The following is a 13,569-nucleotide window of genomic DNA, read 5'->3' on the forward strand; positions in this document are numbered from 1 at the left end:
AACGGTCCCAACTGAAGCAGAACTAATAATCAATCTTCTCAGATTTTAAATCTGCTTTTTTTTTAATTCAGATGTTTCAGTGAGTCTGACAGTCTGACCTGAAGGTGTTTCAGAAATCTTTACAGCTTGGAGTTGGTTTTCTTTCTTAGTTTCTTTTGATAAATAATAAATCAGAAAGCTAAGATGAAAGATTATTCAGGGAACTCAGCAGGGTGGTCCGGGAGGGATATTTGGATTGTGAAAGCTGCTGAATTCTGGAATGAAATGGGGATGTGAACACGGAGGCAGTAATGCAACAGAATGGATGCGCACTGCTACTAAGCTCCAAATAAAAAAAGAAGAAATTGTGGCTCATTCAGACTACATGAACGTGAGAGAGAGCGTGACTTTCAGTAGATAACAGGAAGGCTTTACAAAGTACAGCAAAGACACTGTGTTTTATCTTTTTGAGTTTATAATCTACGTTAAGGAGCATGATGAATTCAGACGTGTTGGGTGCCTTATGGAAATCTTAGAGTTCGAATCAGATTCAGTCGCCACGTTTGTGAAGGAAGTGTTTTAACTAAAGAGAAGGACGTGGTTGAATCAGTGCAAACATGCATGGTATCAATCTGGGCACAGAGAGGCAGCCTGGGGCAAGAAGGTAAGAATGCTAATCACTAATATAAGATACTAAAGGAAGTTTAAAATGTCAACTCCATTATCATTTTGTCTCTGTTTAAAAACAACAATAAATCACCCACAATAGATGGATGCATCTCTAGTCGGTATCCCAAGGAAAATTCTCTAAAAATGATTTTCTGTGACCCAAAAGGAACATACAGCATAGAGACTGGCGACAAACAATGAATACTGAGGATAAGTAAAGATAAGAAATATTGCTTTTCTCATTCTTCATGACAAGCATGGCAAATGTGTGTAAGATGGTTAACATCTGCAACTCCTCCAGCCTCTAAAAACATCTGTCTGGTTGTGGGCTGAGAGCAGTAACTTGAAAGTCCGCCTCTTGGTATCATGACATTGGAAGTGACAAGGAAAATCAAAGTTCCAGAGCTGGTCAGAGCCGTGCAGTAAGTCAGAGTGTGCTACGCTGCGACAGGTCATCAAACACACACAGACGAGGAGGCAGCAGCTCAGCTTAGTGCCGAAGATAAGAAAAAGAAGACGAATGTCAGAAACAGAGACTACTGCACACAGCTCTGTCAACTAAAGCAAAGATGCTGTGAGAAGGAACAAAAGCCAGGTTCTCCTCTTCATATTTCGTTCTACTAACTCACCCGCAGGAAAACTGAGGGGTCAAATATCTGGGGCTTCCTGACCACAGGTCCAAAATGTTAACGCTGTGATCTTTGAGCTACTTCTTTACTACTTATGTCTTGTGACACGGTGCTTCACCCTGCTAGAAAACAAACAGATTATCACCAGAATGTTTTCAGGTTGAAGGAAGAATTTGCTCCTGCAGGATGTTTTGATCCCACTCTTTAGTCATAGCTCTTCATCAGGAGGAAGCCCACTCGCTTAGATGGAAAATAACCCCAAACATGAATTTTTTACTTAGGATGCTTTACGGTTGGCACAACACAAGACCCATGGGGGCTCTCGCTGGACAAACATTTTCCAAACATCATCAGATATTGCTCCAGCCCTACATTATCCATCCTTCCACTTCCTGCAGAACTTCCCCCTGTCCTTCAAAGGCTTTTGGTTTCCTTGCAGCTCCTTCCTGTTAGAAGACCAATTGCCTGGAACGCCTTCACACCCACCTGCTGCCAATGCTGAGCATGCTCTGCACCTGTGGTATTACGCTTCGGCAGCATCCCCCTTAATGGAGCTTAATGGACATTCTTGGACATCTAGACTATTCTTCACTGCAGCTGAACCTCACACCTTGACGTTCTTGGAAATACATGTGAAACATGCAGGAAACTGCTAGCTGATGCTAGCTGATACAAGCTATAGACTGCTAACACAAGAAGACAGTGATTTCAAGCATATTTATCCCCCTGTTACAGCGATCAGTCACCTTCTTCGGCTGATAACGAGTTCAGCTGGATTCTTCTGTACTAATGGTATAATTATACTGAGATGAGGCTGGTTGATATTTTTGTGCCAGACCAAAATCTCAGTGAAAATGGGCTCTTTGCAAAAAATTATAATGATCTAATCTCCCTCTGCTCAGTTGTCTAAAAACAATGGAAACTGTCACTGAGGAAACACTGAAAAAATCTGCTAAACATTTGTTTCACTGAAGTTGGTGTCAGAACTGGGATCAACAGGGGAACAGGCAGGATTAACAACGCAGGCTAGAAGCCGACAGGCGTCACATTCTGTACTTCCTGAGGATTTCAGGCTTCAGGCCTCGCAGCACATTTAACCCCCCACACACACACACACACACACACACACACAGGGCTCAGTGAGGGTGGCGGGTGGCAAAAACATGGAGACGGGACTTAAAGAAAGCAGGGAACAAAAAGCCAACTGAACAGACGGTGCATCTGAGACGTACCTTTGTGGCACTGCGGAGGTGATCATAATAAACCTCTTCTATTGCCTGGAAGTAGATCACGCCCTTCAGCTTGGTCTCGTGTTTGTCTGCAGGGAGAAAGGAGGAAAAAAACAGCTTTGGGTCAAAAACAGATCCATTCTGACACCATCTCAGCTGAAGGAGCCGACTCACACCTCATGCATGTCACCTGGAATAAGCCGAGCAGATCCACATGATGCGCTCATTAAGCACAGGAGCCCAACTTTGATCATGGCCAATTTGAGGTTTGTGATGATGGATGGGAAAAGACAAGCACAGCAATATTTTTTTCTCCTTCTGTTTTTTTTTTTTAAAGCAGTGGAGCTTTCATTGTGTTTTCAGACTTGCCTGCATTCTTACGCTACTCTGGTACATGATTGCGGTTTGTTTCATCAGCCACTGCAGAACTGCAGTAAGGAACCGGTGGGGAACTCAACAGCCCTCTCTACCTTCAGGCGAAAAAACACTCCAGCAGCCAACTTAAAGAGCAGTAGGTAGAGGCGCAGCGCCTTCATTTCGAGGAACAACACCCTGCTTTTAACACGCAGCTATTATCTGCTAATGACCTCTTTAGCATTCAAACAGCTGTGCATTTGCATCTCATTTGACTCCATCTAAATAAGCAAATTGTGCCTGTGTTTGAGGCTGATTAGCAGGAATTAGCAGGGCGCCTGACTCCTGCTCATCACCTCTTGTTACTCTGTGTTCAAGGTCAGGAGACGGGGCCCCAGCTCTGCATCCCAATCAGCTCCCTCAAAGAGCGCAGCGCCAGGCGCGTTTCAGCTCCAGCCAGAGTAATCTCAGTACGCCTCCTCGCCCTGGCTCCCTTTCAACAAGGTGGCACTTTAAGCAGCTTTGAGCGGAACCTTCTGAGGACTTCAAAGGCCTGACAGCGAGGGGTGTCCCACAGCTCGAGGAACCACAGCGAATTACACAACAAGTCACCCTGCTGTAGGTGTGGAGGACACATGTTCAGACTGTCGCTGGGCCACTGTTTCTGCCACTTTCCATGTTCCAGGGAGCCTGTTTAACGGACTGATGCAACCCAAAACCAACACTAAAGTTTCGCCCGAACAAAACCCTCTTCGAGGCACAGTTGAAGCTCCGCAGCCAGGATTAGGCATGGATGGAGAACTGAAAAGGGTGAAATGTTTGAGCAAAGTTAGGCTGTTCATGAACTCAAACGTGTGTATTTGACATGTTCATTTAGCTTCTATCCATTCACATTTCAAAGAAGGAGAAGGTAAAGATAAACATAATACAAACGTGTCCATGAAGCTGGTAATCATGCTGGCACCAGTTGTATGAAGCAAAGTAAGGCAGTACCAGGTCCCTCACCCATTGCTGTGCACTGCAAATCAGCTGACTTTACAAGAAAGACATAATTAGCCGTTGGGAAGCAGCTTATTACCTAAGCCCTGTTTTAAAATTCCAGCTGTAAAGCAAAGAGCAGTGTGTATGTTCAGCAGGCGGCTGCAGGACGCCAGGCTGGAAGAATTCATCAGATAATATCAGCCTCTTATATTAACTAATGAAGAGCACAATGGTTAAAAGGTTCAATATTCTGTACATTATCTACTTAAAAACCTCAACAGATTTTCACCAAATGTTTATTCTAAATTTCTGCTTTAGTCTTATCAAAATAAATCCTGTTGGAAACTGAGTGAAACGGCTGGCTGGGATTCTGAAATGCCGCCTGATTAAAACAGTGTTAATAAATCAGGATGGCGATATTAGGTCATCTGTTTGCAGAGATGCTTGGATACGTAGTGGGAAGAGTGTTGCTAAACAATTATTCAGAATAAAACAGGTGGATGATCCGTTACTGGATGATGGCTGGTTCTTTGGTCCTGGAAAACAGAACCAGTAAACAACTAAAACTGGTTCCTTCCTTGTTAGGGGGAAAAAAACCTTATTTGAGAACCAGGAGATTTGGAGTCTGAGCACTGATTGAAACAACTAGAGGAAAAACAACCTCCTTCATGGGCTTTTTTTTTTGACTCTGTGACTAAAACAACATTCTTCCTTAAGATATTTATTGTTCCACCTTTAGACATTATAAAAAAACAAAGACACAGAACCATTCCAAAGTTTGAATTCATCAGGGCTCCCACATTACTCCAGAGGTCTGCTAAAAACGACTTCCTCAAAACGTCCTTCAGGAAGTTTAAAAGCTGTATTTCCATGCTAAATAATCCCTGAAACTGGAAGTTAGACTGTCTTCCCATCAGGTGTGGACTGGGTACACCCCCAGCTTATTACCCTGAGCTCATTTTAACTTCAAACATACCTCTGTCAACACTGAACCCTATTAATAAAACACATTCAAAAACAACTTCATAACCTCACAAATAAAAGTGGAAAAAGAGTCAAATATAATAATAGAAAGGCACAAAAATCCTATAAAATAATAAAATACAACTATTCTCATACTCAGGTCCCCCTTCCCAAGAATCTATAGTCTGGGCAGTGCAGATGTTTAGTGGACCACTATGAACCACAGTAAAAGCTCAGAACATCCAGGAGAACCTGGCTGGTCGATGATGATGAGATCACATAAATCAGACAGGAGCTAAGAATGTTCAAAATAACACAAAAACAAAGCGAGCAGGAGCGCTGGAACCCTGCAAGGCTGCCTGATCCACACCAACATACAGAGCATGCATTAGTCCACATGAGAGTCTTTCTTTAAAAGGAAAATCTGCAACAACTGGCAGCTGGAAAACAGATAGCTGTCCAGAATCATACCCAGTTCCCTCACAGCAGAGTGACTGTAAGACCCTCCAGAACCAAGACATCCTAATGAGCTAAGGAGGGGATCTGACTTCTGTCTAATCTTCATTGAGCTTGAGGAGGTTTAGCTTCATTCGGCTCCGGATTTCATTAGTGGTGTCAAATGATCGCTTTGTTTCATTCACCTGGCAGGCAGGCCTGAAAGCTGTCAACATTACAAGGAAAAGGAATCTAAACAGAATATTTTTAGGTCATGTAAAAGAAAAAAAAAAAAACGTAGAGAATCATGAACCAAACTGGAAACAAGATCAGACACTTCAGTCGTACCAACATAGTAGGAGAAGGTCCTCTTGAGGCGGTCGAACACAAACCAACGCTTTTTCCACGATTTGATCTTGCCTCCCATCTTCACCAGGTAGCCCTTGCACATCTTCTCTGTGAGGATGACGTGGTAGCACGTCTCCACGCTGTGACCCGATGACTCAATATGCGAGCGCAGGTCGAACTCCTCCCTCCTGATGGGCAGGTAGCGGGTCATCGGACGGGCCTGGACAGACAAACCAGCTGATAGACCTCATTCATATCCAGAGGATTCTGGCGTGTGAATATTCAAACAGGGCAGACTTCTAACACATGCCAGTGTAGTTCGATAGCATTTATGGAAACATCTGGAAGCGAGTGGAGTTTATTGAGAGTTTATGTTATAGAACAACACAAAGTAGAGTACGATTGTGAAGAGGGAGGAACGTGATACACGGTGTCAATAATTTCTCTTTACAAATAAAAATGAGGCGTTTACTCTGATACCGCTAAATAAAACCCATACTACATGTGGCGGAAAACTGGCAGGACAGCAACCCAAAACACACAGCCAGACCTTCAATATAATGGACTCGATCAAAACATATTGAGGTAACATGGCCTAGTCAAAGTCCAGACCTAAATCTAATTAAGAATCTGTGGCAAGACCTTGAAAGTGGCATTCACAGATGCTCTCTGTTCATTCTGACTGAACTTGAATGTTCTTGCAAAAAGAAAGCAGCCAGACATTCAGTCCCTAGATATGTAAAGCTGATAGACAAAACCCAGGGGACCTGCAGCTGGAAGTGCAGCAAATGATTGTTCTACAAAGTTTAGGGTCACAGGGGGATGAATCCACATAATGCCCTATTGCTCAGATTTCTTGCGTTGGTCTATCAAATAATATCCCAATAAAATACATAAAGTTTGTTAAAAAGAGACAAAAACACAAAGAAGTTCAACACTTTGACGAGGTCCAATAAGTCAGATCTTCCTCCTCAGAAGCTTGTCTCTGTCATTTTGCTGACAGACTCAGACACTTCATGCAGACTCTGGTCTGTTTCCCTTTACTGACCTGAGAAAAGTTCTTGGACCTCATCTTGACCTCCTTCTCCACGAGTTGCTGTCTGTGGAAAGTTTCATCCTGTAGCCTTTTCTCCGCCTCCTCCCTCCTCCTCCTCTCCTCCTCCAGCATCTGACGGCGAGCCAGGCTCTCCCGTTCCTGGGGGGGAAGAGCGCCTTCATTAAAATCTTTTTTTGATCTTTGGAGCGGCTTTGCGGAGCATACAAGATTCTTTTTTTTTTTGTCAGCACCACATTCATATATTAATGTACATGTTCCCCTGCTGGGAGCTGTCCACAGTGCTGACCACGGAGCAGATCCACCACAGCAGTCGATTCAAGAAGCAGTGGGGCTAAAAGAACCGGCTCTGTAAATGGAGCCAGGAGCTGGCAGTAATTACATGCTGGACACATTTTCTGTAGAATTTTGTCAAAATTATGTCCTATAAAGTCATGCAGAGAAATCGGCTCGAACAAGTCTCTGAAAGGCTTCATATTTACACAAATGTTATAAACTAAAATGTTCTGCAATCACACCCCGAACACTTATCCACTCTTTAGCTACAGGACAGAACAACACAAAGTAGCACATAACCGTGAGGTGAAAGGAAAACCCTGTGGTGCTCTTTAAAGCGGAACTAAACCCCATGTAAAAGAATAACTCGGCCCTCAGACAAATTTTAAATAAGTGGGCAGAGCCAAGTGTGGGGAAGAGCGGAGGGGGTTAAGTGAGCTGTGGTCAGGAGGCATCTAGCTTAATTTCACGTATTGAAACATGGAGAGCAGAGCAACGCTGATAGTTTCGCCATGGATAGGTCTTTGAGATGCTGGACTTTTCACGCCCTCATCATCGGACGTCAAGAGAGGCTTAACGGAGCCCAGCGGGCCTGAGTCATATCAGTTTGAGCTGCGGCCTCAAGGCGCTGACTCAGCGATGCACGAAGCCAGTGGGGGGGGCACAGTCTCCTCGTAAAGGGGGGAGAGTGTCTGAGTGAGATGGTTTCATACCCGAACGCGGGGGCTGTGACGTAGACTTGTACCAAGCTGTACCGTTTGAACCAATAGGAACATTTTACTGCAGTAACCACCGTTCAACCCAAAGAAGGCAGCATGGTTTTAGGACATATATTCCAGAATTAAACAAGTTTACATGAAATTTAAAAAAATAGCGCAGTTACATAAAGATAGGACCCAAAGGCCCAGTTTATACAGTTCATATGCGAAAAAAAGTTGATCTGGGGTTTAGTTTTTCTTTAAACTTCGACTTTCTTTCAACAGTCTTCCATAAAGGCTAGTTGTTGTCCTGTCAACAGATTCTCCCACCTGAGTTAGGATTCTCCGCAGCTCCTCCAGAGTAACCCTGGTGCTCTTGTCTGCTTCCTTGGTCTGTCAGCGCAGGTCAGAGGTCGGCATCTTTTACAAACCTTAGAGCGGTTTTTGCAGCTAAATTATATTTTGTTTAGAGCCACTAAAGCCACATGACCCTTCAAAACAAAATAGCTTATTTTTACAAAATCTACTAATGGAACAGGAAGCGGAATACAAATGCACGCCGCACGTTTCAGGTTTTAACTTTTAAACCAATGTGGAAAACAATCAATAATTTTCCTTCTACTTCACAGTTCTGCACTTCTTTGCTTTGCACAACTCAAACAAAACCCCAGAGAGTGACAAAATGGGAAAAGGTTCTCAGGGGGGAAGGGATGCCTTTGCGAGGCATTATCGGTGTTAAATCAATCTTTGAGCAGGACAATAAGGTTTTCTGAAATGTAAACTCCCATCGAGCTTCTTCATCAGAGCACACAAAGGTAAAGACATCTGAAGGTCAAATGAATAAGAGACTTCCACGGCTGTCACAGGCCTGATGTTTCCATATTACAGCTTAGTTCAAAGTTATGGATGAGAACACTGTACAGACTCATCAGTCACTGAGAATGGATTCAGGACAAGCAGCTAAAAGTTTGATCTTACCCGCGACTCAATAAGTCTGGCTTTCTCCAGCTGCGCCTCCTTCAGCATTTTCTCCATCTCCTCAATCTTCAGCACGTCCACTCCTCCAACACTGGGGGCAAACACAGCAGCACGGTTATCACACAGTGATTCACATCCTGACCAGCACTCTTACAGGCATCGTCCCGTATTTCCCAAAAACATTTACCATCTTTAGAATTTCCCCTCTGCATGTGTGGAAAAGTCTCAATCCATACGGATCAGAATAAATCTTTAACTAAACTGGAATTACAGCAGTAAATATGATTCTTTCGTCAGCAGGGAGGTATTGATCAGCAGACCATTATGAGACCACTCATTTATCAGAAAGCACATGCTGCTACAGAGGAGCCGCCGCCGTCACGTTTCCCCTCCATCACCCCAGCATCCACCCTGCGTGGTTCAAAGCTGGCTGTCTGCATGTGTTTGCATGTGTCTGTTTGTGTTAACATCTCATTTCATTGGTTCAAACATTAGCTTAAAGCAACTTGCAGTTCTTCTGTCAGCCTGGAGGGATCTTTGTAACGTTAACCAAAAACAACAGAGGAATATTTCATAGAACCGCCTCAGGAAAAACTAGTTCTAGCATCTAGTTTTCATGGGAGCTCCTTGTGAATCATATCATCTACGTACCCATCACTGGTCTGCATGTCTACCAAGTTAGATCTAAATCAGCCCGTACCTTCCGGGTGTTTAACTGTTTCTGTCAGCGCGTGCAGCTTGCATGATGTGAATTTTTCAACACATTCACCTGAGCTTAGCCTGTCTGTTAACACTCAGTGTTGTAAATTTCATCAGATTTATGAGTCTTTAGAAACACAATATGTACCTGCGATCATTTCATTTCACCATGAGCATTAAATATGACAAGCTTTCACTAGTTTGCAGCTCATATTGATCACCTCATCCACATAGAAGCTTGTTTGCATTTCATCTTTCCACCTTCCCTGGGATACAGAACATCCCTAAAATCTACATCTTACCCTTTGCTTAAGGTTTCAGGTCATGAAAACTCTATGGGATTTCGAAGAAGGTAATAAGAAACATCTAGGAAACCAATCTAAAATAAATGTGTAAATATGTCTATATTTAACAGCAGTCTCTCAATATTTAGCTAGAAAACAAACATCATTTTCCACACATTTATATAATTACTACAACATCACAACAAGATGTAATGAGGTAAGTTTCATTTTTTGCTTTCTTGCCTGATTTTAGGAGACTTTGTGGTTCCCAGAATGTTTTAACAGATTGTGTGAGACATCATGAGAACTCATGAGGGCAACACCACTTGGTCTAAATGTGGTCTAAACATAGACAAAATACCTACATCTAAATCTGAGTTAGGTTTATCTGTAGCCTTAACGCTGAAATAAGACCTACTGCTCACTGGCTCATATAGATCTGTTCTGTATGAAATCATTTTATATATGATATACGTATCTAAATATACTGCAAAACTACATTTATGCAATACACATAAATATAGCTCAATATTTTAGGGTCGAGCCAGTTTTGTCTCTGTGGGAAAGAGTGCATTTAAAGGGAAGGACTGTGAATGGCTCATTTGAATGAAAAGGTTGTAAATCCCCAGTTTAAAGGAGCTGTGTGGACCAATTACTGACATCTAGTGGTCAAGATATAGATGGAAATAAAACTGAAATAAAGTTTAGATAAATTATGTCCAAGAACAAATCTGGTACTATTTTAATTTGGCAGGATATATTTATCTGTTGGAAAAATAACAAAATAGCAAAACAAGTGATCATTTAAATTCAACCTGACAAAACAAATCCGCACTGACATTAAGGTACATTAAAGTGGCGTTTACCTGCTTCTAGATTATTTCATAAGCATTTCTCAAAGATCTTGTTAACAAAAATACAAAAATGAGTCAAATGTATGTTTTACTTTGGGTTCCCAGCACCATTTATACTGGTAGTCATTATGTTGTGGCTGATTATAGTATACAGGTCCTTCTCAAAAAATTAGCATATTGTGATAAAGTTCATTATTTTCTATAATGTAATGATGAAAATTGAATATTCATATATTTTAGATTCATTGCACACTAACTGAAATATTTCAGGTCTTTTATTGTCTTAATACGGATGATTTTAGCATACAGCTCATGAAAACCCAAAATTCCTATCTCACAAAATTAGCATATTTCATCCGACCAATAAAAGAAAAGTGTTTTTAATACAAAAAACGTCAACCTTCAAATAATCATGTACAGTTATGCACTCAATACTTGGTCGGGAATCCTTTGGCAGAAATGACTGCTTCAATGTGGCGTGGCATGGAGGCAATCAGCCTGTGGCACTGCTGAGGTCTTATGGAGGCCCAGGATGCTTCGATAGCGGCCTTTAGCTCATCCAGAGTGTTGGGTCTTGAGTCTCTCAACGTTCTCTTCACAATATCCCACAGATTCTTTATGGGGTTCAGGTCAGGAGAGTTGGCAGGCCAATTGAGCACAGTGATACCATGGTCAGTAAACCATTTACCAGTGGTTTTGGCACTGTGAGCAGGGGCCAGGTCGTGCTGAAAAATGAAATCTTCATCTCCATAAAGCTTTTCAGCAGATGGAAGCATGAAGTGCTCCAAAATCTCCTGATAGCTAGCTGCATTGACCCTGCCCTTGATAAAACACAGTGGACCAACACCAGCAGCTGACACGGCACCCCAGACCATCACTGACTGTGGGTACTTGACACTGGACTTCTGGCATTTTGGCATTTCCTTCTCCCCAGTCTTCCTCCAGAGTCTGGCACCTTGATTTCCGAATGACATGCAGAATTTGCTTTCATCCGAAAAAAGTACTTTGGACCACTGAGCAACAGTCCAGTGCTGCTTCTCTGTAGCCCAGGTCAGGCGCTTCTGCTGCTGTTTCTGGTTCAAAAGTGGCTTGACCTGGGGAATGTGGCACCTGTAGCCCATTTCCTGCACACGCCTGTGCACGGTGGCTCTGGATGTTTCTACTCCAGACTCAGTCCACTGCTTCCGCAGGTCCCCCAAGGTCTGGAATCGGCCCTTCTCCACAATCTTCCTCAGGGTCCGGTCACCTCTTCTCATTGTGCAGCGTTTTCTGCCACACTTTTTCCTTCCCACAGACTTCCCACTGAGGTGCCTTGATACAGCACTCTGGGAACAGCCTATTCGTTCAGAAATGTCTTTCTGTGTCTTACCCTCTTGTTTGAGGGTGTCAATAGTGGCCTTCTGGACAGCAGTCAGGTCGGCAGTCTTACCCATGATTGGGGTTTTGAGTGATGAACCAGGCTGGGAGTTTTAAAGGCCTCAGGAATCTTTTGCAGGTGTTTAAAGTTAACTCGTTGATTCAGATGATTAGGTTCATAGCTCGTTTAGAGACCCTTTTAATGATATGCTAATTTTGTGAGATAGGAATTTTGGGTTTTCATGAGCTGTATGCCAAAATCATCCGTATTAAGACAATAAAAGACCTGAAATATTTCAGTTAGTGTGCAATGAATCTAAAATATATGAATGTTAAATTTTCATCATGACATTATGGAAAATAATGAACTTTATCACAATATGCTAATATTTTGAGAAGGACCTGTATTTTGATAACAATACTATGTAAACTGTCCTGTTTTTAATCAAAGCAATGCAAGCAGTAAATGAAAAAAGGAAAGCAGAAGTAACAATAGATTCTCTGATTTCTCCCTTCCTTTCCCTACTTCCTCATTTCTTCTTCTTTTCTACCCCCTGAGCGTCTCTCTCTATGTGGCTTAGTTTGGAAGTAATGTTGCCTTTATCTTGTGTAGAAAGAAATAGCTGAATGTCAACATATTCATCAAAACATAATTTTTAGTTCCCAACTCCATGTGGATAATGACATTTCTACCATCTGGTATTTACACATAATTTCTGGGATCTTTTAGTCCATCTTCTAATAAAAGAGTCGTTTAGCAGCGACCCCTCACCAGGAGCTTCAGGTTTCAGTGTGTTTCTGTCATACCCACCCGGACATGTTGTCAGGCGAGCAGGCCGAGTTGTTCCCCGTGGACACGCTGGTGTCCATGCTGTCGGAGCTCTCCAGGCTCAGGGTGTCATATGGCTGCTCTCCGGCTGATGGAGGGTGGTGGTGCAGGATGGAGTGGTGCACCATTGGAGAGTGGCCGGAGGAGTTGTGGCTCAGAGTGGGACTGTGGGCCATGATGGAGGAGTAAGAGGTGGACGAGGCGGTCATGAGGTGAGGCTGGGAGCCGTGGAGCGCCTCCCACTGGCACTGAGCTTCGGCCGCAGCTCTCTGTTTGAGCTCGGCCAGACGACGGCGCTGCTCCTCGATCACCTGCTGACCTGAGAGGAAGAGGAGGATGGGATATGATGAATTTCTTTGTCCCGGTCGGATTTTAGATGAAGAAAAGGACAACCAGCCACCTTCCAAACAATCAAAACACATCAGCTGTTCTGGTTGGTCTACACAGACCTAGAGGCATCCGCTGTATCTCAACCAGTGAAGTCCAAAACCTACAGATCCAAATCATGCACCACACATACAACTATGTGCTCAGCATCACAAGCTCAAAGCCAATAAGACCCACAGAACAAAAGCAGAAGTAGAATATTGAACTCCTTTGTTTCCATCTAAAACGAGCTGGAGCTGACTTATCTCTGAACATGCATTATTCTCCAGGAACATTCATAGAAGACTGATGGAAGAACAAAGAGGATTCATGTTGCAAATAAAAGATAAAACATTTTTTTTGGCAGGAGAAGGTTTAATGACACCAAGGAGAGGAGAGAAATGAAGGTTAGGGTCTGAAATGAACAGCAGCTGTGTCAGGTTGTGTAGATCTGTTGGTTTATCCATCAGACTGGCTAGGCTGGAGGGCAGGACTGGCTTTTTATCATGAAGCCACTTGCTGGGTTTGTTCTTTGTTATGTTGAAGGCTGCAGCCTGGATGTTGATTGGCTGCCAGGTTGTTATTGTA

General features: G+C 43.0%; 1 protein-coding gene across 10 annotated transcripts in view; it reads right to left on the reverse strand.

Annotated features, from left to right (window-relative positions):
- The window catches only part of phldb1b (pleckstrin homology-like domain, family B, member 1b), a 126,047-nt gene that overhangs the window by 3,691 nt on the left and 108,787 nt on the right, over positions 1 to 13,569 (reverse strand). For all 10 annotated transcript variants that reach the window (XM_047391665.1, XM_047391666.1, XM_047391670.1 and 7 more), the window contains 5 exons: positions 12,598 to 12,934; positions 8,594 to 8,684; positions 6,636 to 6,782; positions 5,588 to 5,807; positions 2,510 to 2,595 (listed from right to left, as the gene is read on the reverse strand). In XM_047391665.1, coding sequence (XP_047247621.1) covers positions 2,510 to 2,595; positions 5,588 to 5,807; positions 6,636 to 6,782; positions 8,594 to 8,684; positions 12,598 to 12,934 — 881 coding nt within the window. The remainder of the gene's footprint in view (positions 1 to 2,509; positions 2,596 to 5,587; positions 5,808 to 6,635; positions 6,783 to 8,593; positions 8,685 to 12,597; positions 12,935 to 13,569) is intronic.

This window comes from Girardinichthys multiradiatus, chromosome 18 (genome assembly GCF_021462225.1).
Source record: "Girardinichthys multiradiatus isolate DD_20200921_A chromosome 18, DD_fGirMul_XY1, whole genome shotgun sequence".
NCBI lineage: Eukaryota > Metazoa > Chordata > Actinopteri > Cyprinodontiformes > Goodeidae > Girardinichthys > Girardinichthys multiradiatus.